This window comes from Oncorhynchus gorbuscha, linkage group LG16, assembly GCF_021184085.1.
Source record: "Oncorhynchus gorbuscha isolate QuinsamMale2020 ecotype Even-year linkage group LG16, OgorEven_v1.0, whole genome shotgun sequence".
NCBI classification, from domain to species: domain Eukaryota; kingdom Metazoa; phylum Chordata; class Actinopteri; order Salmoniformes; family Salmonidae; genus Oncorhynchus; species Oncorhynchus gorbuscha.
In genome coordinates, this window is record NC_060188.1 from 64,519,176 (window position 1) to 64,545,081 (window position 25,906).

The 25,906-nt window shown below is 40.6% G+C and overlaps 1 protein-coding gene across 1 annotated transcript in view; it reads right to left on the reverse strand.

Moving 5' to 3' along the window:
• LOC124000430 (protein EURL homolog) overlaps positions 1-10,151 on the reverse strand; it is a 32,207-nt gene extending 22,056 nt beyond the window's left edge. The window contains exons 1-2 of the mRNA XM_046306779.1: positions 10,005-10,151; positions 3,966-4,093 (exon numbers count right to left, since the gene is read on the reverse strand). Coding sequence (XP_046162735.1) covers positions 3,966-4,092 — 127 coding nt within the window. The 5' untranslated portion in view covers position 4,093; positions 10,005-10,151. The remainder of the gene's footprint in view (positions 1-3,965; positions 4,094-10,004) is intronic.
• Between the last annotated feature and the right edge of the window lie 15,755 nt (positions 10,152-25,906).

Consider the following 25,906-nt stretch of genomic DNA (forward strand, 5'->3'; position numbering starts at 1 on the left):
ACGTACTAAACAGAACTTCCTCAAAGGGTGTTTTCTGAGCATGAGTGTGGAACATGCTAGTATGCATATTGAGAAACACCCTGTACTTACACATGGCCTCCTCTACTCTGAGCAACTTGGACAGAGAGCAGTTCCCTCCCGCTCTACCTTAATGAAGTCAAGCAGAATCAGATGAGCCGTGGGCATTAGCCTAGATGGGAATTTAACCTAGAAGATCAGTGGGCATCTAGCCTAGCGTGGCCAGGGAGAAATTCAACAGAAAGCAGGGCCTAGTCACAGATCCCTCCCATATATCACTATTATTACTGCTGCCCTCACCCCCACCCCACACCCATGTGCCATCCCTGGCTGCTTCTTAACTACTGCTAAATGGCCAGAGGCTGCACAGGCTGTATCAAAATCTCTGCAACAATAGCCTATACAGGCTTATCTACATACAGACACACAGTGGAGCAACAATGGTAACACTTTGTGACAGACTGGGGCATCTGCACATGATGCTCAACTCCACAATCATGCTCTTTCTGGGACTCTACTGCAGTACAATAACCAATAAAAACTCCACCTGGAACAAACAGGATATATTCCCTTTTCTCAGTCAGGATATATCCCCATCGTTCCGGGATTCGATAAAGGCTCAATGCATGCAAAGCACATACAGTCAAGTCCAAAATTATTGTCTCACTTAATCAAGATGAGCAACAAAAAAACAAATACTACATAAAATACACATACTGAGCTACACTATATGACCAAGAGTACATGGACACCAGCTCATCGAACAACTCATTCTAAAATCGTAGGCATTAATATCGAGTTGGTCTCCCCTTTTCTGCTATATCGGCATGGCCGATTAATTAGGGCCGATTTCAAGTTTTCACAACAATCGGTAATCAGCATTTTTGGACGCCTCTACAAACTGCGTGGCAGGCTGATCTGCAAGTGCAGCAAGAAGCCAAGGTACGTTTCTAGCTAGCATTAAACTTATCTTATAAAAAAACAATCAATCTTCACATAACTACACATGGTTGATGATATTACTAGGTTAACTAGCTTGTCCTGCGTTGCATATAATCAATGCGTGCCTGTTAATTTATCATCGAATCACAGCAAATTTCACCAAACGGCAGATGATTTAACAAAAGTGCATTTGTGAAAAAAGCACAATCTTTGTACGAATGTACCTATCCATAAACATCCATGCTCTTCTTAAAATCAATACACAGAAGTATATTTTTATACCTGCATATTTAGTTAAAATAAATTAATGTTAGCAGGCAACATTAACTAGGGAAATTGTGTCCCTTCTCTTGTGTTCATTGCACGCAGAGTCAGGGAATTTGCAAAAGTTTGGGCAGCCTGGCTCGTTGCGAACTAATTTGCCAGAATTTTACATAATTATGTCTTAACATTGAAGGTTGTGCAATGTGACAGCAATATTTAGACTTAAGGAATGGTTCCGTATTTCACTGAAAGAATAAACGTTTTGTTTTCTAAATGATGGTTATTAATGTGGTCAAATCCAGAAACTAACGACTCGTATTTCTGTGTGTATTATAATTCATTCTATGATTTGATAGAGTAGTCTGACTGAGCGGTGGTAGGCGGCAGCAGGCTCGTAAGCATTCATTCAAACTTTACTGCATTTGCCAGCAGCTCTTAGCAATTCTTACGTCACAGCGCTGTTTATGACTTCAAGCCTATCAACTCCTGAGATTAGGCTGGCAATACTAAAGTGCCTATTAGAACATCCAATAGTCAAAGGTCTATGAAATACAAAATGGTAGAGAGAGAAATAGTCGTGTCATAATTCCAATAATAACTACAACCTAAAACGTCTTAACTGGGAATATTGAAGAACTGGGAATATTGAACCACCAGCTTTCATATGTTCTCATGGTCTGAGCAAGAAACTTAAACATGAGCTTTTTTACATGGCACATATTGCACTTTTACTTTGTTCTCCAACACTGTTCTTGCATTATTTAGACCAAATTGAGCAGGTTCATTATTTAAGACTAAATTGATTTTATTTCTGTATTATATTAAGTTAAAATAAGTGTTCATTGTCCATTCAGTATTGTTGGAATTGTCATTATTAAAAATATATTTAAAATATATATACATTTTAAAATACATTATTTTTAAACAGCCGATTAATTGGTATCGGCTTTTTTTTGGTCCTACAATAATCAGTATCGGCATTGAAAAATCATAATCTGCGGACCTCTTATTGGGACATTGCTGCGGGCATTTGCTTCCATTCAACAACAAGAGCATTAGTGAAGTCGAGCACTGATGTTGGGCGATTAGGCCTGGCTCGCAGTCGGTGTTCAAATTCATCCCAAAGGTGTTCAATGGGGTTGAGGTCATCTCGATAAACCATTCTGTATGGACCTCGCTTTGTGGACAGGGGAAATTGTCATGCTGAAACAAGAAAGGGCCTTCCCCAAACTGTTACCAAAAAGTTTGCTGTTCCGTTAAGATTCCCCCTCACTAGAATTATGAAAAACAGCCCCAGAACGTTATTCCTCATCCACCAAACTTTACAGTTGGCACTACGCATTGGGGCAGGTAGTCTTCCCCTGGCATCCTCCAAATCCTATGATGGTGCCATGTTGAAAGTCACGGAGCTCTTCAGAAAGGCGATTCTAATGCCAATGTTTGTCTATGGAGATTGCATGACGGTGCACTCGATTTTATACACCAGTCAGCAACAGGTGTAGCTGAAATAGCCAACTCCACCAATTTGAAGGGGTGTCCACAGACTTGATTATATATAGTGTATATTGAATGCGCAACAAAATTGGGAAATTATTGCTCAGAGTAAGATTTTGTTTAACAATACTTTTTCTCTCTCAAAAACAGAGGGTCAAAATGATTATAAACAATACCTCACCCTGCGAGGCTAACAGCACTGAGCTTTTTGGGAAGGATATTAGACCATCGCTCCATACAATATCCTTGATATCCTTAATGAGCGCTTATGGACTGCCCTTTCAATTCATTCCACAGGTTTTTAAACGGGATTTGAGTCGGGAGACAGACGGCCATTGCAAAATGTTGATTTTGTGGTCAATCAAATTTTAAAAACCTGGATTTTGATGTGTGCTTGGGGTTATCGTCTTGCCGGAAGATCCACTTGTTACCAAGTTTCAGCCTCCTGGTAGAGCCAACCAGGTTTTTAGCAAAAATGTCTCGGTACTTGGTAAAGTTTATGATGCTGTTGACTTTAACAACCAGTGCAAGAAAAATAGCAACATAACATCAAAGATCCACAACCATATTTTACAGAAGGCATGGGGTCTCTCCTGCTTATGCAGGAAATGCATGCACTGGTGTGCGTGGCCAAAGACCTCTGTTTTCAAATGTAAACGCCCGGGGCCTCATTTATAAATGCTACGTACGTACAAAATGTGCCTCATAACATGCGTGTGACAGTTGACGCAAAAGTTTGCATATATAAAAACTGAAGTTGAGAATGTGGTTATCCTCCTGGAAACTTGAGACCACACATAGGCCTACACACAGTTTCTAGTGGTTGAAGTACTGCCCTGCAAGAATGCAGAAGTAGCCAGTAAAAAAAAAAAAAAAACTATTTCAAGTCAAAACTATTTCTCATCCTTATTTATGATTCATGTAGGCATTGCGTGCTAGGAATATGGGTCCAAATACTTAACTTTTGACTAGTTTATTTATAAGAATATTTAGGGGTGTCAATTTTGACCAGTACCTTTGAGAAAAATAAATAAATTACTTGTTAAACTAAAACTATTGTAATAGTATAAAATAATTACCCCATTTGCACATACAATTTAGCTCAGTATTTTAATGACTTATTTTATAGTCAATATTTCTCATCATTATCAAGGGTGTCAATTTCAGACCCCACTGTATATTGACCACTTTGTTTGCTCTTCATTCTCCTTTGCTCAACAAGCCCTGGGGACTGGCGCCTCTCTCACCTTCGATGCTGAGCTCAAAGCAGACATGGCAGAAGGACATGGTCCCCGTGTCGGTCTCCAGCTTGCAGACACCGCAGATGTTGTCGTCGTTTAGGTCGATGTTGACAAACTGCTCCGCTTTGTCCATACTGTCTCAAATGGAAAAACAAACAGAGACAAGAGCACATGGCAGGACATGAGGCATGAAGGGCTTGCACAACATCAACATTTGTTTTGACATTTAGAAGTCAAGAGTCCTCCTTCATTCTTGAACAGAATCTCTTTCAAACTAACGTCTTAGCTTGTATTAGTTAGATGGAAAAATAACACTCACGTTAGTGGCTCATCACGAGAATGTCATTACTATGCTGATAGTAGCGAGAGTTATGGTTTGCTCAAGGCAGTGCCCTGTAAGCATTATGTCTCATGAAATATCAAGACATTGAAGAAGATAGGAATCACATTTTTTGAGAGGAGAGATTTTTGCTGATTTTCAGGTGACAACAGGATGGAACAACTTTTAGAACGCGTATGAAAAAGTCGTAGGAGTACTGGCATGTAAACGAGGACCCAACAGTGATCTCTCACAGAGAAAGAAAATAGCGTGTCTGGTGACCCATGTAAATGGTAAATTAGCTTACCCCGGCTTACATAAGGTGACCATTCCAGAATGTGATAACCAAGGGGATTATTCATTACAATGTGAATATAATGTTAGCATTTCTGTTCCAGGACACTTGTCTTCCCTGCGTTTATCTAAGGATTACAGAACAAAACTGCACAATGAGATTAAAATGAATAAGCAGGGGCACATATTTTAGGTTTCCAATCTTCTTTCACACTGTTCCTAAATATTATCAGCATCATTTGACATTTGAAAACGACTCCTGGTAAAAAGTGAAAATGTGTATGTAATAGGACTGAGAATTGCCAGGGACCTTACGAAACGATATTATCACAATACTTTAATTGCCATATAGGATATGTATTAGAATCCTTACGAATCTATAAGCAATTGCGATTTGCCAGATTTTATTGCAATTCAATGTTCCAAACATATTGCTCACCATATGTCTCCTGCAGAGGGGCAAGAGAGAGTCATGAAAAAACAAGTATCAGTAGCTAGGTTCCCATCCAATTGGCGACAAATTTTCATCTGAATATTCTACACTGAACAAAAATAAAAACACAACATGCAACCGTTTCAAAGATTTGACTGAGTTAAAGTTCATAAGGAAATCAGTTAATTTAAATAAATCCATGAATCTATGGATTTCACGTCTTTGAATACAGATATGCGTCTGTTGGTCACAGATACCTTAAAGAAAAGATAGGGGCGTGGATCAGAAAACCAATCAGTATCTGGTGCGACCACCATTTATTTGCCTCATGTAGTGCGACACATCGTGCAGAGTTGATCAGGCTGTTGATTGTGGCCTGTGGAATGTTGTCCCACTGCTCAATGGCTATGCAAAGTTTACTGGATATTGGCGGGAACTGGAACACGCTGACATACACGTCGATTCAGAGCATCCCAAACATGCTCAATGGGTGACATGTCTGGTAAGTATGTAGGCCATGGAAGAACTAGGACATTTTCAGCTTGAACGAATTGTGTACAGATCTTTGCGACGTGTGGCTGTGCATTATACTGAAACATGAGGTGATAGCGGTGGACGAATGGCACGACAATGGGCCTCAAGAGCACACTTCTCCAGCGTAGGTGAGCATTTGACCACCGAAGTCGGTTTTGACGCCTAACTGCAGTCATGTCAAGACCCTGGTAAGGACGACGAGCACGCTGATGAGCTTCCCTGAGATGGTTTCTGACAGTTTGTGCAGAAATTTGCCATTTTTGCAAACAAACAGTTTTATCAGCTGTTCGGGTGGCTGGTGAGGAAGCCACAAAAACAACGGAGACGGCTTATGGTAGAGAAAGTAACATAAAATTATCTGGCAACAGCTCCAGTGGACCTTGCTGCAGTCAGCATGCCAATCGCACACTACTTCAACTTGAGACATTGTGGCATTGTGTAGTGTGACAAAACTGCACATTTTAGTGGCCTTTTATTGTCCCCAGCACTATGCAATAGCTTTCAGATACAGTGAGAGTAGGCTGTGCGGGTAGGCTAGAAGAGGACCATCCTTCTCACTGAATTTCAGAAAAATTTAAAATTGTGAAACATTAAAGTTATCCTGTTTAGAAAAAATATATATGAATACATTTACGTCACCAAATAATTCATTAAAACACTGTTTTGCAATGAAGGTCTACTGTAGCCTCAGCAGCAATCTGTAGGGTAGCACCATGGTGTAGCCAGAGGACAGGTAGCTTCTGTCTTCCTCTGGGTACTTTGACTTCAATACAAAACCTATGAGGGTCATGGTTCTCACCCCCTTCCATAGACTTTCAAAGTAATTATGATAGGTGGGAGGATGTCCTCCTGAAGTTATCAGAGCTCTTGCAGCATGAACTGACATGTTGTCCACCCAATCAAAGGATCAGAAAATTAATCTAGTTGGTTGCCAACCACCATATAAAGTCCAAAGAAGAAGCCTGAAGGAGGAGAGATTACTAGAAAACAAACTTGAACCCTTTTATCTGTGGATGAATTGTCATAGTAGAGGACCTTGTGCATTTCAGGTAAAATAACAACCCAATGTTAATATCCTAGGATAAATTAGCTAGCAACAGCAAGCTAGCTAGGTAAATTGCCAAAAATGATTGCTTATCGACTGGTCCCCAAATCAATATAATTGGTTCAGAGTTTGTTTTGATATTTCAACCTGCGTGTCCTGATCGTGTCTGGTGTGGGGGGCCAAAATCAAAATGCAGATGTATATGCGCGGTCTAGTCAGCATGTTAGCCGATCCACAAGAATGGAACGGTCTACCGTATCAAAAGCTTTGGTCAAGTCAATAAAAATATCAGCACAACATTGCTTAGAATCAAGGGAAATGGTGACATTATTTAGGACCATTAAGATTGCAGTGTCACATCCATAACCTGACCGGAAACTAGAGACATCAAGAAAACTTCTCAGTAGTCAACTGGCTGGTTTTTCCAACACTTTTGATTAACAGGGAAAAAATAGAAATGGGCCTATAACAGTTAGAATCAGCTTGACCTCCCCCTTTAAATAAAGGATGCACTGTGGCTGCCTTCCAAGCAATGGCAACCTCCCCAGAGAGTAAAGACAGGTTAAAAAGGTCAGAGATGGGCTCAGCAATGATAGGGGCTGTAACCTTAAAGGATCTAAACCATCTGACCCAGATGTTAATTTGGGGTCAAGTTTAAGGAGCTCCTTTAGCACCTCGGACTCAATGACTGCCTGCAGGGAGAAACTGTAGCGGGGCAAGGGGAAAAGAGCGAGGAGCATTGGGGCTAATCGCATTAGAAGGGCTGGGAGATGAGAAAATGTTGGACAGGCAAGGAGGCATGGCTGTACCCGGTTACTATGTGGCATTATTTATTTTAGAGCAAATTCTTGCTGTTATATGAAACCCAAAACATGTGGGATCTTGTCATGCCACCTGTACTAAAAGTGAACATAAAACACAGACCCCATCCCATTACTGAGTGACTTCCCCAAATGAAGCACTCCTTGATGAACTAACATAGCTTAGGGTGACGAGACATAAAACCTCATCTAAATCTATAGATTTTCTGCATGTAAACAAAGACTAAATAACACTTAACTGTCACGTTAGTGGGTGGGTGGCTAAACAATGCTATATAAAACAATACAATCTCACCCATCATTATAAGTTCCAATTTCTGATCTTCTGATGGATAAGACAGATATCGGCAGGAAATTCAACCATCCCTGACCTATATTTGGCACAGCAGTTCTGTATACTCAGCCAGGGAGCTTGAATGAAAAGAACAGTTCAGCCTCTTTTGGGGTGTCAAACGTGTCATTTGCCCGACCTCGTGCACCCTGCACTTCGGGCTCCCAAGTGGCACAGAGGTCTAACGCACTATCTCAGTGCTGGAGGCGTCACTACAGACCCTGGTTTGATTCCAGGCTGTATCAACCAGCCGTGACAGGGATTCCCAACTAAGAATTTGTTCTTAACGGACTTGCCTAGATAAATAAAAACATTTTTGTTTTATTTGATTGCCTTTACAGTTTCAGTCAGTCCCAAGACTCTTTGAGATATGAGCCAACCTTGTGTCCACTTTCCCGCTTTGTGAGTTTATAGCAGCTAGTAGGTCAATTGGGGTGGGTCCTGTGGGGAGCAAGTATCTTCAGCTAACTCAAATCAAGGTTTATTTGTCAGGTGCGCCGAATACAACAGGTGTAGACCTTACAGTGAAATGCTTACGTACAGGCTCTAACCAATAGTGTGAGAAAAAAAAGAAGGTATGTGTGTGTGTGTAGGTAAGTAAAGAAATAAAACAACAGTAAAAAGACATTTGAAAATAAGAGTAGCAAGGCTATATACAGACACCGGTTAGTCAGGCTTATTGAGGTAGTATGTACATGTAGGTATCGTTAAAGTGGCTATGCATATATGATGAACAGAGAGTAGCAGTAATGTAAAAAGGAGGGGTGGTGGGTGGCGGATAACCTGGTTAGCAATGCAGATAGCCCGGTTAGCCAATGTGCGGGAGCACTGGTTGGTCGGGCCAATTGAGGTAGTATGTACATGAATGTACAGTTAATGTGACTATGCATATAAGATAAACAGAGAGTAGCAGCAGCGTAAAAGAGGGGTTGGGGGGGAGGCACACAATACAAATAGTCCGGGTAGGAGTCTTATGGCTTGGGGGTAAAAACTGTTGAGAAGCCTTTTTGTCCCAGACTTGGCACTCCGGTACTGCTTACCATGCGGTGGTAGAGAGAACAGTATATGAATGGGGTGGCTGGGGTCTTTGGCAATTTTTAGGGCCTTCCTCTGACACCACCTGATGTAGAGGTCCTGGATGGCAGGCAGCTTTGCCCCAGTGATGTACTGGGCCATACGCACTACCCTCTGAAGTGCCTTGCTGTCGGAGACCGAGCAATTGCCGTACCAGGCAGTGATGCAACCGGTCAGGATGCTCTCGATGTTGCAGCTGTAGAACCTTTTGAATGTGCTTACATCGTGTGTCAGCGATGTTGACATCTGTTCGTTGTGTCTCCTCCAAATGATCTTGTTTAACGCCCCCTTTTTTGGTGGCATTTCCTTTAGTCATATTGTCAGACAATGATTTGAAATCATAGGCCGTGAGAGATTAAGATAAATATGTATGTTTCAATTTTGCAGAGCTCTAACAAAACACGTCTATTCCATAGCACACTCTCTAGTGCCCCTTAAAATAAGTATTTTCAACTTTCATCCAGAACCTAATATGAACCGATTTCAACATCTTGAAAATATGCATCTTCAATGTCCTGGAAAAGGTGCATTTTAAACATGCCATTTTACCTTTCATTCAGAACCTACATTTAACCTAACATCCGTAAAACAGGTATTTTTACCTATATCAAATCAAATCTTATTGGTCACATACACGTGTTTAGCGGATGTTATTGCGGGTGTAGCGAAATGCTTGTACTATTACTAGTATATTATCGCCAAGAGCAGCAGAAAGGCAAGAACCGGCCCTGCGTGGATGATATGACTGTGTTGGAACACTAACCCTATAAAGACTTCTTCCAATGACATGTGTAACGTACCGTTATTGAACGGAGTCCTGATCAAGAGTTAGCTAGCTCCCAAACTAACCATCTAGCTAGCTAGCCCTATATAGTACGGGCGGCGTCCGTTATAGTGCTAGCTAGATACCAACACATTGAACTAGTTACGTAGTTAGCTGAGTTAATGGCTAACCAGCTAGCAACTGTAGACGACTTAGGTTGCTGCTAGCAAAACCTTGTTATGACACTGCTGCCAGTACTGACTAGCCGTGCTAGCCAACATAGATAACGTTAATTAACTGAATCGTGACCCATTATCTGGTCGTCAAGTTCAATAATGTCCAGCAGGAGCCAAACAAAATTATAGTAGCGATTAAACATGGCAATGTAATACAATGTAGCTAGCTATTTATTCTGTTTAACGGCCATTTACCTTGTAATCCTTTGTCAAATCTTCAGGGGAATTCGCGGGTATTTTGTTTCCCTTTACCTCAGTCCTTGAGCGCCTGTAGGGCAGTAAAGTGTTGTTGATGGTAGCTCGCAGAACAGCACATTACTTTCAGTGGAGGGGAAACCCCCCACATTTTCGGAACGAACTACTTATACATCAGCGGGTGTGTTATAATATCAATACAGATTAAATGCGAATAGTTCTGCATATATAATACATTACACACTTTTGAAATAAAGAAACCATTTTATGTCGATGTATGATCTAGGATCATCATTATTCGAGCTCTATATTAGCCTTTTCAAATGCATTCCGCTTGATTAAACCCCTTTAGACTTGGTATATTTAACAATCGTCAACAGACTAGAGGAAAATTGTTCGAACAATAGAATAATAGCTACATGTATGACCTAATATGATTACATAGGGGAAATGTTTACTCTATAATTTGGTATTCAGATTTTAATAACGAAGCGAGCGAAATATGAGAAGAGAAACTGATCTATCAACGACCGGACTGTCCAATACCCCTTTCATTTTCGTTTCACATGAAGTCACACGTGGGGATTTCTTTCATGAAAATAACTGGTGGATTCCCATTATTGTCAACAAGGATACAGAAGAACTCATTTCGAACAATGACACCTATTCCATGCTAGAATTATACTGTAGTGTGGTAAAATAAGACTTTTTACATTCAGCATCACTCCATTGAGGGAAATATAGTATTATTTCTAACAAAGATGTTTTATTTATTTATTTAACCTTCATTTAACTAGGCAAGTCAGTTAAGAACAAATTCTTATTTACAATGACGGCCTACTAAAAGGCCTGTGGGGACTGGGGCTGGGATTAAAAATAAATTAAATTAAAATATAGGACAAATCACACAAGAGAGACAACACTACATAAAGCGAGACCTAAGACAACATAGCATGGCAGCAACACATGACAACACAGCATGGTAGCAACACAACATGGCAGCAGCACATCATAGTAGCAGCACAAAACAGGGTAAACATTTTTTTATTTTACCTTTATTTAACCAGGTAGGCAAGTTGAGAACAAGTTGTCATTTGCAACTGCGACCAATATAAAGCATAGCAGTGTGAACAGACAACAACACAGAGTTACACATGGAGTAAACAATAAACAAGTCAATAACATAGAAGAAGAAAAAAATAATCTATATACATTGTGTGCAAAAGGTATGAGGAGGTAGGCCATAAATAGGCCATAGGAGTGAATCATTACAATTTAGCAGATTAACACTGGAGTAATACATGATCAGATGAACATGTGCAGGTAGAGATACTGGTGTGCAAAAGAGCAGAAAAGTAAATAAAATAAAAACAGTATGGGGATGAGGTAGATAAATTGGGTGGGCTCTATACCGATGGACTATGTACAGCTGCAGCAATCGGTTAGCTGCTCAGATAGCAGATGTTTAAAGTTGGTGAGGGAGATAAAAGTCTCCAACTTCAGAGATTTTTGCAATTCGTTCCAGTCGCAGGCAGCAGAGAACTGGAAGGAAAGGTGGCCAAATGAGGTTTTGGCTTTAGGGATGATCAGTGAGATACACCTGCTGGCGTGTGCTACGGGTGGGTGTTGCCATCGTGACCAGTGAACTGAGATAAGGCGGAGCTTTACCTAGCATAGACTTGTAGATGACCTGGAGCCAATGGGTCTGGCGACGAACATGTAGCGAGGGCCAGCCGACTAGAGCATACAGGTCACAGTGGTGGGTGGTATAAGGTGCTTTAGTAACAAAACGGATGGCACTGTGATAAACTGCATCCAGTTTGCTGAGTAGAGTATTGGAAGCTATTTTGTAGATGACATCGCCGAAGTCGAGGATCGGTAGGATAGTCAGTTTTACTAGGGTAAGTTTTGCAGCGTGAGTGAAGGAGGCTTTGTTGCGAAATAGAAAGCCGACTCTAGATTTGATATTGGATTGGAGATGTTTGATATGAGTCTGGAAGGAGAGTTTGCAGTCTAGCCAGACACCTAGGTACTTATAGATGTCCACATATTCTAGGTCGGAACCATCCAGGGTGGTGATGCTAGTCGGGCGTGCGGGTGCAGGCAGCGAGCGGTTGAAAAGCATGCATTTGGTTTTACTAGCGTTTAAGAGCAGTTGGAGGCCACGGAAGGAGTGTTGTAATGGCATTGAAGCTCGTTTGGACGTTAAATAGCACAGTGTCCAAGGAAGGGCCAGAAGTATAAAGAATGGTGTCGTCTGCGTAGAGGTGGATCAGGGAATCGCCAGCAAGAAGGGCAACATCATTGATATATACAGAGAAAAGAGTAGGCCCGAGAATTGAACCCTGTGGTACACCCATAGAGACTGCCAGAGGACCGGACAACATGCTCTCCGATTTGACACACTGAACTCTGTCTGCAAAGTAGTTGGTGAACCAGGCAAGGCAGTCATTAGAAAAACCGAGGCTACTGAGTCTGCCGATAAGAATATGGTGATTGACAGAGTCGAAAGCCTTGGCCAGGTCGATGAAGACGGCTGCACAGTACTGTCTTTTATCGATGGCGGTTATGATATCATTTAGTATCTTGAGCGTGGCTGAGGTGCACCCGTGACCGGCTCGGAAACCGGATTGCACAGCGGAGAAGGTACGGTTGGATTCGAGATGGTCAGTGACCTGTTTGTTGACTTGGCTTTCGAAGACCTTAGATAGGCAGGGCAGGATGGCTATAGGTCTGTAACAGTTTGGATCCAGGGTGTCTCTGCCTTTGAAGAGGGGGATGATCGCGGCAGCTTTCCAATCCTTGGGGATCTCAGATGATACGAGAGGTTGAACAGGCTGGTGATAGGGGTTGCGACAATGCTGGCGGACAGTTTCAGAAATAGAGGGTCCAGATTGTCAAGCCCAGCTGATTTGTATGGATCCAGGATTTGCAGCTCTTTCAGAACATCTGCTATCAGGATTTGGGTATAGGAGAAGCTGGGGAGGCGTGGGCGAGTAGCTGGGGGGGGGGGGGTTGGAGTAGCCAGGAGGAGGGCATGGCCAGCCGTTGAGAAATGCTTGTTGAGGTTTTCGATTATCAGGGATTTATCGGTGGTGACCGTGTTACCTGGCTTCAGTGCAGTGGGCAGCTGGGAGGAGGTGCTCTTGTTCTCCATGGACTTTACAGTGTCCCAGATTTTTTGGAGTTAGAGCTACAGAATGCAAATTTCTGCTTGAAAAAGCTGGCCTTTGCTTTCCTGACTGACTGCGTGTATTGGTTCCTGACTTCCCTGAAAAGTTGCATATTGTGGGCACTATTCGATGCTATTGCAGTCCGCCACAGGATGTCTTTGTGCTGGTCGAGGGCAGTCTGGTCTGGAGTGAACCAAGGGCTATATCTGTTCTTAGTTCTGCATTTTTTGAATGGAGCATGCTTGTCTAAGATGGTGAGGAAGTTACTTTTAAAGAATGACCAGGCATCCTCAACTGACGGGATGAGGTCAATATCCTTCCAGGATACCCAGGCCAGGTCAATTAGAAAGGCTTGCTCGCAGAAGTGTTTTAGGGAGCGTTTGACAGTGATGAGGGGTGGTCGTTTGACAGCGGACCCATAGCGGATACAGGCTAATGAGGCAGTGAACGTTGAGATCCTGGTTGAAGACAGCAGAGGTGTATTTGGAGGGCAAGTTGGTCAGAATAATGTCAATTAGGGTGCCCATGTTTACGGATTTAGGGTTGTACCTCCTTGATGATTTGTGTGAGATTGAGGGCATCTAGCTTAGATTGTAGGACTGCTGGGGTGTTAAGCATATCCCAGTTTAGGTCACCTAACAGAACGAACTCTGAATCTAGATGGGGGGCGATCAATTCACAGATGGTGTCCAGAGCACAGCTGGGAGCTGAGGGGGATCGGTAGCAGGCGGCAACATTGAGACTTATTTCTGGAGAGATTAATTTTTAAAATTAGAAGTTGTTAAAGGAATTTAATTGCTCTGTGTTTTAATACCCAATTAAAATTAAACACTCTGTCAATTCATAAGGATTTGTTATTCTATAATAATAGACAGAGCCCAGTCTTAAAGTCAAACAGCAGAGTTTATTCACGAGAGTACTGAATATGATACAGTATACCACAGGTTATAAACTGAAAATGACGTCATTAGTTTCAGCCCCAACACGTGCCATCTCCATTTCAGTACAAAGGCTGTATCTCAAGCCTTTCCACATCCGTCTTCCTACCAATTTAATATAATTTACGACTGAGCCAAGGTTTTCCGGTGTAGATAAACATTCTAGCCAGTCTGAAGATTTAGTTAATTCATTTCTACCCAGGAACAGACCATCATTGTTCTAATCCTTGATTCATTCACACACATTATATTCAGTACTGGGATCAAGAAAGAAAACTCATACATTTACAGCAACATAATAGTATTCTGATTAGTACATATACAGTAACATAATAGTATTTGGATTAGTACATATACAGTAACATAATAGTATTCTGATTAGTCAGTCCTGATTGTAATGTATACATAATTAGTCATCATTGATATAACAGGCTATGAATATTTCCTTTAACCTGTCACATGTATCCCTGCAAATAATCAGAATTAATGTAAACATTACAGTTTTGAAAACATAGCTTGTCCTAAAGTGGTCTCTTGGCACAACTTACCCTGGATATGGGGTAAATTGAGCCGCGGGACAGGATAAGTTAAGCCGTGTACACATTTCTGTACTGAATGAAATATGACCACTACATTCTTAAAACCATGTTTATCTTCATTTCCAAACACAATCGCTTTTGTCTTTTAATAATTTTAAGCATTTTTCAACACAGACTTAACACCTAACAAATACTTTCTCATTTTTTAAACATTTTTAACATAGGCCAGGCCCTGTTGTTACCTCATATCCCAGAGATAATGCCTTGCATTACACCTGGGAAAAAAGCACTTCCATTTGCTCAACTTGCCATTGGCTCAACTTACCCAAGCAAACATTTTGACTATATTAGCCCACACAGCAACAAGGATGCACTTTCGTGCTAGGTTTAGGACATCATATTGAAGCTTACAGAAACCCCAATTAATTTATAGAACAATCTTAAAATTATATTAGATACAAGCATCATGAATCCTCTAACACAAATTCATTTGACTTGGTGAAAATATATTTTTTAACCTAACTTACTACTTTTTCCATGTGGTTTCTTCCTTGACAGACTCCATGAAAGGATGCCCTCTTCCTAAATATTTGTGTCATTATTCATTTGGTATGGTTTCCTAAAAACAACTTACCCCTTTAGCTCAACTTGGGAGCCCCATAGGGCGGTGCACAATTGGCCCAGCGTCGTCTGGGTTAGGGTTAGGCCGGGGTAGGCCGCCATTGTAAATAAGAATTTGTTCTTAACTGACTTGCCTAGTTAAATAAAGTTTCAATAAAAATATAATAAAAACACTCTCCCCCTATGTGCATGCATGTGTGTCTGGTCTGTGCACATTCATTGTAACAAGATCAGCCATGTAGTCTACCTGTCATATTCTGTTGAAGCTTGCAGGTGGGGTGGCAAGTAGCCTGGTGGTTAGAGTGTTGGACTGTAAGGTTGCAAGATTGAATCCCCAAGCTGACAATGTAAAACTCTGTCCTTCTGCCCCTGAACAAGGCAGTTAACCCACTGTTCCTCGGCTGTCATTGAAAATAAGAATTTGTTCTTAACTGACTTGTCTAGTTAAATAAAGGTCAAATAAAAAAAATGTCATTTTGAAAGAGACAGGACCCAGAGCCGGAGGACTTTGCATCACAAAAAGACAGTTTTCTGTCGCTGTCGGTTAGCGGACCTGACCTCCTCACTGGTTGGCTGAAAACACTACAAATTCTCTGTCATTTGCAGATGATGTATCCTGGTCCCAGATTGTTTTTTGTGCTGTCTTGTCAACCCCCCAATAACCCAAAGACAGATGCAAGGATATTGTTTGTGGACTTTGCTCTGCTTTCAATAACATCATCCCAGAACTGATACAAGACAAACTTTTCCAGCTGTACGTGTCCAGCTCCATCTGCCAGTGGATCATTAACTGCCTAATCAACAAGATGCAACACGTGAAGCTGGGAAAACACCTTTTAGATTCTTTATCCCTCAGCACCAGAGCTTCTCAAGGATTCTTTCTCTCAACTCCACTCTTTACACCTTAGGTGAAATTGCCACAAGGATGGCGGGACATGTCCCCCCTAGGGCTGTGGTGGTCATGACATTTTGTCAGCCAATGATTGTCAAGCAAATTACTGCCGGTCTCATGGTAATTGACTGTTAATTAACATAAACATATTTAGCATCTCCTGGCTTCAATGCATAGCCTACAATCCACTGATACAGACCATTGGAACATCTACATTTTTAAAAGTCTAATAAATCAATTTAATATAGCCTACACCTTCACAATAAATCTATTATTTATTTTAGACAGGTCTAAAGAAACATGATATGAAAATAATTAATTCTGAAGAACACAATGGCATACACAGAGTTGTCCTTATGTTAGGCCCTTATCTGGCTATGCCATATGGCTGTGGGCTACACTAGTTCATTTAGCAGACCAGATATGATTAGAATTCCATGGCATGATTTTATATTATTTTATAGTATAAGGAATACAATTGAACATAGCTGAATAAAATATAAAGGATATTTTCTCCAAACGATTTCTGAGGGAGCGTGTACACATTCTATTCTGTGTTGAGCGGTTAACAAAGAAACAGGTCCTCTTATATGCTCTATTAGAGATATTTATGCAACTTTAGTTGTAATACAAACGCTGTGCTAAATGTTTTGATTTTTAATACATTCTAAGGCTGCATGATGTGACTAATTTTGATTTGAAAAGTTGCATGAAAAGCATGAACTTGGCAATGTTTTTTGCGCAGGCTGCACACACTTTATCAGTCTCTCATTCACGATTTGACAAGCATTTGATAATGTCTCAAATTTCACACCGGCATCCCCCTTTTGTGGCCGCATTGCCCCTAAAATAATCCTTGCCTTTTGCCGTTGTGCCCTTGGGCTGAATATAATCATTATAATTCCCTTCTCCCGGCTGCTTGCTCCGAAGCACCTCTCACTCACATGGCTCTCTCGGATATCTTAATTCTTATTAGCCAAAGCCCATCATTTGATAGGACAAACGCAGTGTGCGTGAGCTTAACCTGCAATTCCCCAGCTAACCGATAACACCTAAGGAAGTCTTTCAACTAAACAGACGGGATCCCTTGCTAGACTGAAATTAACCCGGGCATAACACGTACCAAGGTTCTTATCCAAGCGACAAAGGAAGACTGTCGCCATTCCCTAGGGCTAGCGGATGGCGGGCCCTTCTCACAATTCAGCTCCGAAGTAGGCTACAAGTGAAGACAGACACATCAGGGATGCAACTGCCTGTCCTTCTCATCGAATTCTGAGGGGCATATTGAAGATGTTGGAAAAATATGTTCACATTTACTTTTCATCAGCGAACAAGATGATTATGCCTAACAAACAGCGAAAGCACTAGCCTATGTCAATCTACAATCCCTGAAATTACAAAAGTTGACCTATTCTATTGGTCTACTTGTCCTTCTGTGCGAGAAATACATTTTCCAGACATAGTTTGGGACAGTTGTGGGATGCGATAGATCCCAAATTAATTAAAAAAACTTTTTAAAGCAATGAGGCTGATGCAATAGATCAGAATGTTTAGCCTAAAATGTTGATAAACTATTAGGCTATTTCTTCACATTATAAGTGCAGCAATGCTCACACAACAGTAAGCACGAATGTTCCAAAATGCAATCAATTAGCGGTAAAACACCTTTCTCAAAAGTAACCACAAATGTGATTATGCATGCAATGCTTTATTATAAAGCTGCTTTTTAATAGTGAAAATTCTCTTCCCTAAATTTGAAACTCACGCACCTCCTATGTATGCCAGTTAGTCTCTACACCGGTTGTAAAGCGGATTAATGTGCTGAATGTTAATTAAGAAGTTATTTGGCCACTTTAGTTTAGTGAAACAAACCCTCTGCTAGGCTACATTGGGTGTTCGACTATGATTTGGAAAAACTCGCAAAAAAAGGCATGTGCTGTTTCTTGCCTTATTGTACATAAGCTGGGCAGCATTCACAAGTGGTTATATATAATTCACGTGATAGGCTAATATTGTCACCCATCAGACTATTATTGATTTAATCTTGTCTTTACATATGTAACAGTATAATTTTAAACCGTCCCCTCGCCCATACCCGGGCGCGAACCAGGGACCTTCTGCACACATCAACAACAGTCACCCACGAAGCGTCGTTACCCATCGCTCCACAAATTTGATCGGGCCCTTCTCACAATTCAGCTAGGCTTGCAAGTGAAGACAGACACATCAGGGATGCAGCTGCCTGTCCTTCTCACTCGAATTCTGAGGGGCATATTGAAGATGTTGGAAAAATATGCCTAACACATCTAGCCTATGTCAATTCATCAGCGAACAAGATGATTATGCCTAACAAACATAGCGACAGTTGTGGGAGCACGAGCCAAATTAATATAACCACTAGCATTAAAAAAACTTTTTAAGCAATCCCTGAAATTACAAAAGTTGATAAACTATTAGGCTATTCTATTGGTGCTACTAAGCACGAATGTCCTCTGTGCGAGTAACCACAAAGCCACGGCCCTTGCAGAGCAAGGGGAACCACTACTTCAAGGTCTCAGAGCAAGTGACGTAACCGATTGAAACGCTATTTAGCGCACACCGCTAACTAAGCTAGCCGTTTCACATCCGTTACACATATACTAAATAATCTATGTCTGAATGTTTTATTTATTTAGAATGGACCATTATCATGAATCTGTCTCGAAACGGGCAGGGGAAAAATATATGTAAATTATGCACTTAAATAGCGAATGGAGGACGCTTTTCTCGTGGATCATTTTCATGCCAGCCTGGTAAGCTGTAACGCGCTTAATATTAGGAAAGTTGAGAAATCAATTTAATAGCCCTAGCTTATAGAAAGCTGATGGGATCCTCTTCTTTTTAATAGATGCCATCAAAACTCTGTTTTCTCACGCAATTGTATAGCCTACAGAAATGTTGCGCAACACGAGCTCATGGGCTCTCATGAAGTGTTTGATTTGATTTTCGAATACATTTGCATTGATGTCAGAGTGATTAGAGAGACAATAGAGTGCTGAGTTCCAGGCAGTTGGCAAGTTTGGCAGGCTACTAATGACCATCAGCAGCATCAGAGCTTGGAGGAGCATAGTTACCATGACTAAACTCTCACATGGAATTTGACTGTGGTCATGACTAATAACTGCCGGTGTGGCAGGAATACAGTCACCGCAACAGTCCTAGTCCTCCCCAATATTTAGAACAGGTTGATTCATCTGGGCTCCCCAGATAACATATTAATTAACACGTCATATTTTTTTTACATTTTTATATAACCTTCATTATAATAAGCAATGGCAAAATGTGCAGAATTGCAGGAAATTAGCTTAAATGGTCGAATTTGGCTCCTCCTCTTGTGTGTGCATTTGGTCGATGTGTCATTGTGGTCATGCGCACTTCGACCGATGTAGCTAGTTCATTAGCAAAGCTATATAGCCACTTGTAGCTAGCCAGTAATTCGTCCAGTATGTGTTGATATAATTTCTAAGGATCTGTTTTTGGAATGAAGCTGTAGAGATTGGTAAGAAATGTAACTTCTGTTGCCAAGTATCTTTTACAGATGCACAATCAAGAGCATCCTGTCGGGCTGTAACGATGTCACAGGAAGGCCAAAAGATCATCAAGGACAACAACCACCTGAGCCCCTGCCTGTTCACCCCGCTATCATCCAGAAGGCGAGGTCAGTACAGGTGCATCAAAGCTGGGACCGAGAGACTGAAAAACAACTTCTAGCTCAAGGCCATCAGACTGTTAAACAGCCATAACTGAGTGGCTGCTGCCAACATACTGACTCAACTCTAGCCACTTAAATAATGGAAGAATTGATGTAATAAATGTATCACTAGCCACTTTAAACAATGCCACTAATGTTTACATACCCTACATTACTCATCTCATATGTATATACTGTACTCTATACCATCTACTGCATCTTGCCATCTTGATGTAATAAATGTATGTCACGCCCTGGCCATAGAGGGGCTTTTATTCTATATTTTGGTTAGGCCAGGGTGTGACTAGGTTGGGTATTCTAGTTTCTTTATTTCTATGTTTTCTGCTTCTATGTTTTGGCCTGGTATGGTTCTCAATCAGGGACAGTCTATTGTTGTCTCTGATTGGGAATCATACTTAGGCAGCCTGTTTGTCCACCTTAGTTGTGGGTAGTCTTTGTTAGTGGCCTGTATAGCCGAAGTAAGTGGTACGGTCGTGTCCTTATTCTTTGTTTTGTTTGCGACATTTATAAATAAAAAGGAATGTACGCACACCATGCTGCACCTTGGTCCGGTCATTTCCACGACCACGACAATGTATCACTAGCCACTTTAAACAATGCCACTTTATATAATGTTTACATACCCTACATTACTCATCTCATATGTATGTAATATACTGTACTCTATACCATCTACTGCATCTTGCCTATGATGTTCGGCCATTACTCATTCATATATTTTTATGTACATATTCTTATTCATTCCTTTACACTTGTGTGTGTATAAGGTAGTTGTTGTGAAATTGTTAGGTTAGATTACTTGTTAGATATTACAGCATGGTCGGAACTAGAAGCACAAGCATTTCGCTACACTCGCATTAACATCTGCTAACCATGTGTATGTGACAAATTTGATTAGATCTTATTCAGCAGTTTTTTATGCATTAAATGACCTCGTATGATGCTTGCATTGATCAGTTATACAGTTTAAATCTGTTCTTTTTGCATTTTGGCCCAAAGTCAACTTTTAAAGTAACATTCCAGTTTTTCCAGATTTCCATGAAATTTTGACCTATAAATAAAATAAATAAAAAATGGTCATTAAAGGGTAACTCTTAACCCCAATTTCAGCCTGCACAACCCCTTCAATATATATACAGTATATATATATATATTTTCCTTTATTACTTTCTAACCCTACCACCCCTCCCCTAATTGGAGTAAACTAGTGAACAACAAAGCGTAGGCTTCTACTTCTAGCTTATTCACACTATATACATTTTACGGGCACAGTTTATTTTACAATAGTTATATTTAGTTTGTTTTAAGTCCTGTCCTTCTTCTAACCTTAATCTCTCCCATCTATTTCTTTCACAGACGTTTTGAATCTATATACGTTTTACAGACACAGTACATTAGTTAGCTTGTTGTTATTAGTTATTATTCCTAACCTTCAGCTCCATCCAACCCCTCCCATCTCTCTCTTAACACCATCCATATTGAACATTGAATTTCTATTTGCCATATACTGAATGTTTCACAAAAGTTCTGAACCTTTCTATTCTCATAATTTATACAGATTGTAAATAAAAATACAAATGTTTGCTTAAATTATTATTATATTATTGATCGATTGACAGTAGTGCTATCTGCAGAGTTAGCTCCAGGTAAATGTTGCAATTCTTCAGCCATTCCTGGACCTGTGATCAAAAACAAGCCACCAAAAAACAAGCTGTCAAACATACCCTCGTAAAACTGACTATCCTACCGATCCTTGACTTTGGCGATGTCATTTACAAAATAGCCTCCAACACTCTACTCAGCAAATTGGATGCAGTCGAAAACAGTGCCATCCGTTTGTCACCAAAGCCCCATATACTACCCATCACTGCGACCTGTATGCTCTCATTGGCTGGCCCTCGCTTCATATTCGTCGCCAAACCTACTGGCTCCAAGTCATCTATAAGTATTTGCTAGGTAAAGCCCCGCCTTATCTCAACTCACTGGTAACCATAGCAGCATCCACCCATAGCACGCGCTCCAGCAGGGATATTTCACTGGTCACCACCCAAAGCCAATTCCTCCGTTGGCCGCATTTCCTTCAAGTTCTCTGCTGCCAATGACTGGAACGAACTGCAAAAATCACTGAAGCTGGAGACTCATATCTCCCTCACTAACTTTAAGCATCAGCTGTCATAGCTTACAGATCATTGCTCCTGTACATAGCCCATCTGTAAACAGCCCACCCAACTACCTCATCCTCATATTGCTTTTTGTTTTTTTGCTCCTTTGCACCCCAGTATCTCTACTTGCACATTCATCTTCTGCACGTCTATCACTCCAGTGTTTAATTGATCAATTCTAATTATTTTACCACTATGGCCTATTTATTGCCTTACCTCCCTTATTTTAACTCATTTGCACACACTGTATATATAATTTTCTATTGTGTTATTGACTGTGTGTTTGTTTATCCCATGTGTAACTCTGTGTTGTTTGTGTCACACTGCTTTGCTTTATCTTGGCCAGGTCACAGTTGTAAATGAGAAACTGTTCTCAACTGGCCTACCTGGTTAAATAAAGGTGAAATTAAAAAATAAACATATGGACAGTACCAAAACAAATTATGTAATGATTCTGTCTCTTCGCAGCAAAATCTGCAGAGTTGAGAAGGATGTATCCCCCATATATATAACATTCTATTGGTTTCAAGAATTCTGTATAATAATTTAAATTGAACAAATCTAAGTTTTGAATCTGGCGTCATTTTGCCTATTAGTTCATAAACCATGTGCCATGGAATCGGTACGTCAAACATCTCTTCCCAACTATTTTGCACAGCTGTCAATTGCACAGCTGTCAATTCTTTGGTCCTTAAATGAAACTGGTATACTTTTTTATTCATCACAATTTTAAAAACCAATTATGGTCTTTAATGCAGGGCCAACAACCAAGTTCCCTACTTTTTCCCACTTCCCTCTTCCATTTTCCAGTAATGCTGCAATAGTTGGATGACACTGTCTGTGATGTATTTAGAATTCAAGGCACACTTAACCAGCATGGCGACCACAGCATTCTGCAGCGTTACGCCATCCCATCTGGTTTGCACTTAGTGGGACTATCATTTGTTTTTCTACAAGACAATGACCCAAAACACACCTACAGGCTGTGTAAGGGCTATTTGACCCCTCCATCCCCGGTCAACCCCTCTTCTAAAAATGATCCTCTGGCAGGCAGTTCAGGACCAAAACCTCCCGCTACTTGAACAGTTTCTTTCCCCGGGCTGTGGCCCTCACCATCTGGCCGGTAGAGAGTAAAGGACTATGCACTCTCTGCTGCACAACACATTAAGGCATCTCTGAACTGTACACAAAATAACTGCACTATACTATACATTTGCACTCTGTTCATCTCTCTGCATTTAGATATATTCATACCAATTCAGTACATTTGTACATCCATTGTAGATCAACTGTATACCTACTATATAACTGTATACCTACTTGTATATTTGTATATCCCCTGCCCATTCTCTATAGCTCTATACTCACTCTGCCAAGTTGTATATAATGTATTACAGTATGTAAACTTTGTTTAAACTCTACTGTCTGTTCTGTCTTTAAACGTTGTCTATCACTACCAGCACCATATCACCAAGTAAAATTCTGAGTATGTAGAAATGTATTTGGCGAATAAAGGTAATTCTGATTATGTGATAAATTGTCACACCTGTCCATAAGAGTTGACAAGACAGCACACACATCTGGGACAAGGCTACAGGTTATGTGAGGGTGAGAAAGAGAAGCTTTGTATGTAAACAAAATCTCAACGAACCTCTCCAAATATATCCATTAACCACTCTACAAAGATATGCATTTACATTCAACTTGAATCCAGCCACAAAGTCACAATTATGGCTAAACCTGCCCATTTCTACTATTTATCTTATTCAATTTTGAAACCTAACCCTAACTTAAACCCTAACCTTAACCACACTGCTAACATTATGCTTAACCCGAACCTTAAATTAAGACCAAAATGGCATGTCATGGCAAAAATATGTAGAATTGCAGGAAATTAGCTTTAACACTTAAAATGTGTCTCTCCACTGTTAAGAGGTCCACTGAAATGTTTTTCCCGTGAGACAAATCCCGCTTAGGACCGGGACTGAGAAGCAGTATATAAATGAGGCCTTTGTCCTATTATGGAGTGGTGCTGTGAATTTATGATCCCTTGACAAGCAGCGAGTGATTATGTCTCTCTGGCCTCCTCTGTTAGGCCTCCCTACTACACCCTGCCGTTTGTAATCTCTGCTCATCCTGACCATGAAGACATGACAATATTTATGACCTACCACTCCCCATCAGGGTTATTATGGCCCCATTGGAAACTGACCATTGAGTGTTTTACCCATTGCCACACAGCAGTTGCAGTGTCATTCATCAACCACCATGAGTTGGCCCATATAAAGGGAATTACTTCAGGAGGGTATTTCTAAACAGTCCTCATTTTACAAATTTGCTCAAGTCTAATACCAAAACACATGGACTTTTATATGCAGAGATCCACTGCTGCTCAATGATTATATGGCAACATATCTTGAAAGAGGCTTAATGACTAATTAGGCCTGCTGATAGTCCACAGATATGTGTTTTTCAGGTATAAAATGTCCTTAATCCAACATATTTGTCCTCTAAAACAACGTATGTTGATTCAGTGCAGCCTGCTGCTGTATCTATTTCAGTGCAATTTAACAATGGTCGTTAATATGTGACATGTACCAGCCTGTTCTAGTGTTTCGTCTCATGCCAGCATCATGGACACAACACACAGCACCTTCAATTTGGCACCAAAATAAAGAGCTGTTTTTGTCTGAATGATTCTGCTTTATCAAACCAGAAACATGCCTTCACCATTTCAAATCAGACAAATCTGATTTATGTTGAATTGATTGTTCAGTAACCATCACATTTAACTTTATTATAGGGACTAAAACAAACAAACAAACAAACAAACAAACAGCTGTAGCTTCAGTAGACGGCTGTAATTGAGGAGCTTGTGAACCATAACAAATGTACCACTATGCTAATATTATCTTTGTCCTCTAAAAATCTACATCACAATTAACACGTGTAAACATGATGGACAACATATCATAAAGACAGGGTAACAGAGCCACCTCCTGGCCAGACAAAGTGCTACAGGCACACAACCTGAACAAAGTCTCATGACCTCCAGCAGGTGGGGTGGGTGAACATTTTGGTTCTCTGCATTTTAGGGGGTGAAAAGTTAGGAACAAATATTTATTTAATCATGTAACCAGCTCCCAAAATGGATCTCATTCACTATGAAGAAGCACTTGGATTGGAAGAGGATGAACAACTCAAATGACTTATGCAGGCATGCACTGTATGTGGGCATACAACTACAGAGGCAAATGTACTATTTTAATCTGTAAATAATGTTGAACAAAATTAACAGATTGAAAATAGGCACATCAATAATAAGATACACAGTAACATAGTTGTCTATATTATCTAGACACAACAGAAATAATATCCATTAAACTGTTTGCTTTCCAATTCACTGGACATGATCCTGGTCATGCCTGTGATAACACCCACTAACCAGCCGCCTTCTCTCTCTGCCTCTCGACTCAGTCAATGAGTAACTTTCCATGAGTTCAACACTGTGCTTTTAGCGTCTACGTATCCAGCCATTAATCTATATGAAATCATCATGTCTGCCTCAGTGCACCAACATCTTAACCCCGGGGCGATCTCTTGTCTACAGGTTGCTGCTTGTTCACAACTTCAGAGACACCAGCTCAAATCTGGTTAGACAAGCTCTGTCAGGTTACAAAAAAAGAAAGCAAAACAGTCCTCAGATTTCAGTGAACATGTGAATTGTTTTAGCTCTATGGTGTAATATGTTAGGCTACTGTTAAATTACCACTGTTTCAGATAATCCCCTTCTCTAATCTGTCTTTGAATTTGGTATATATATATA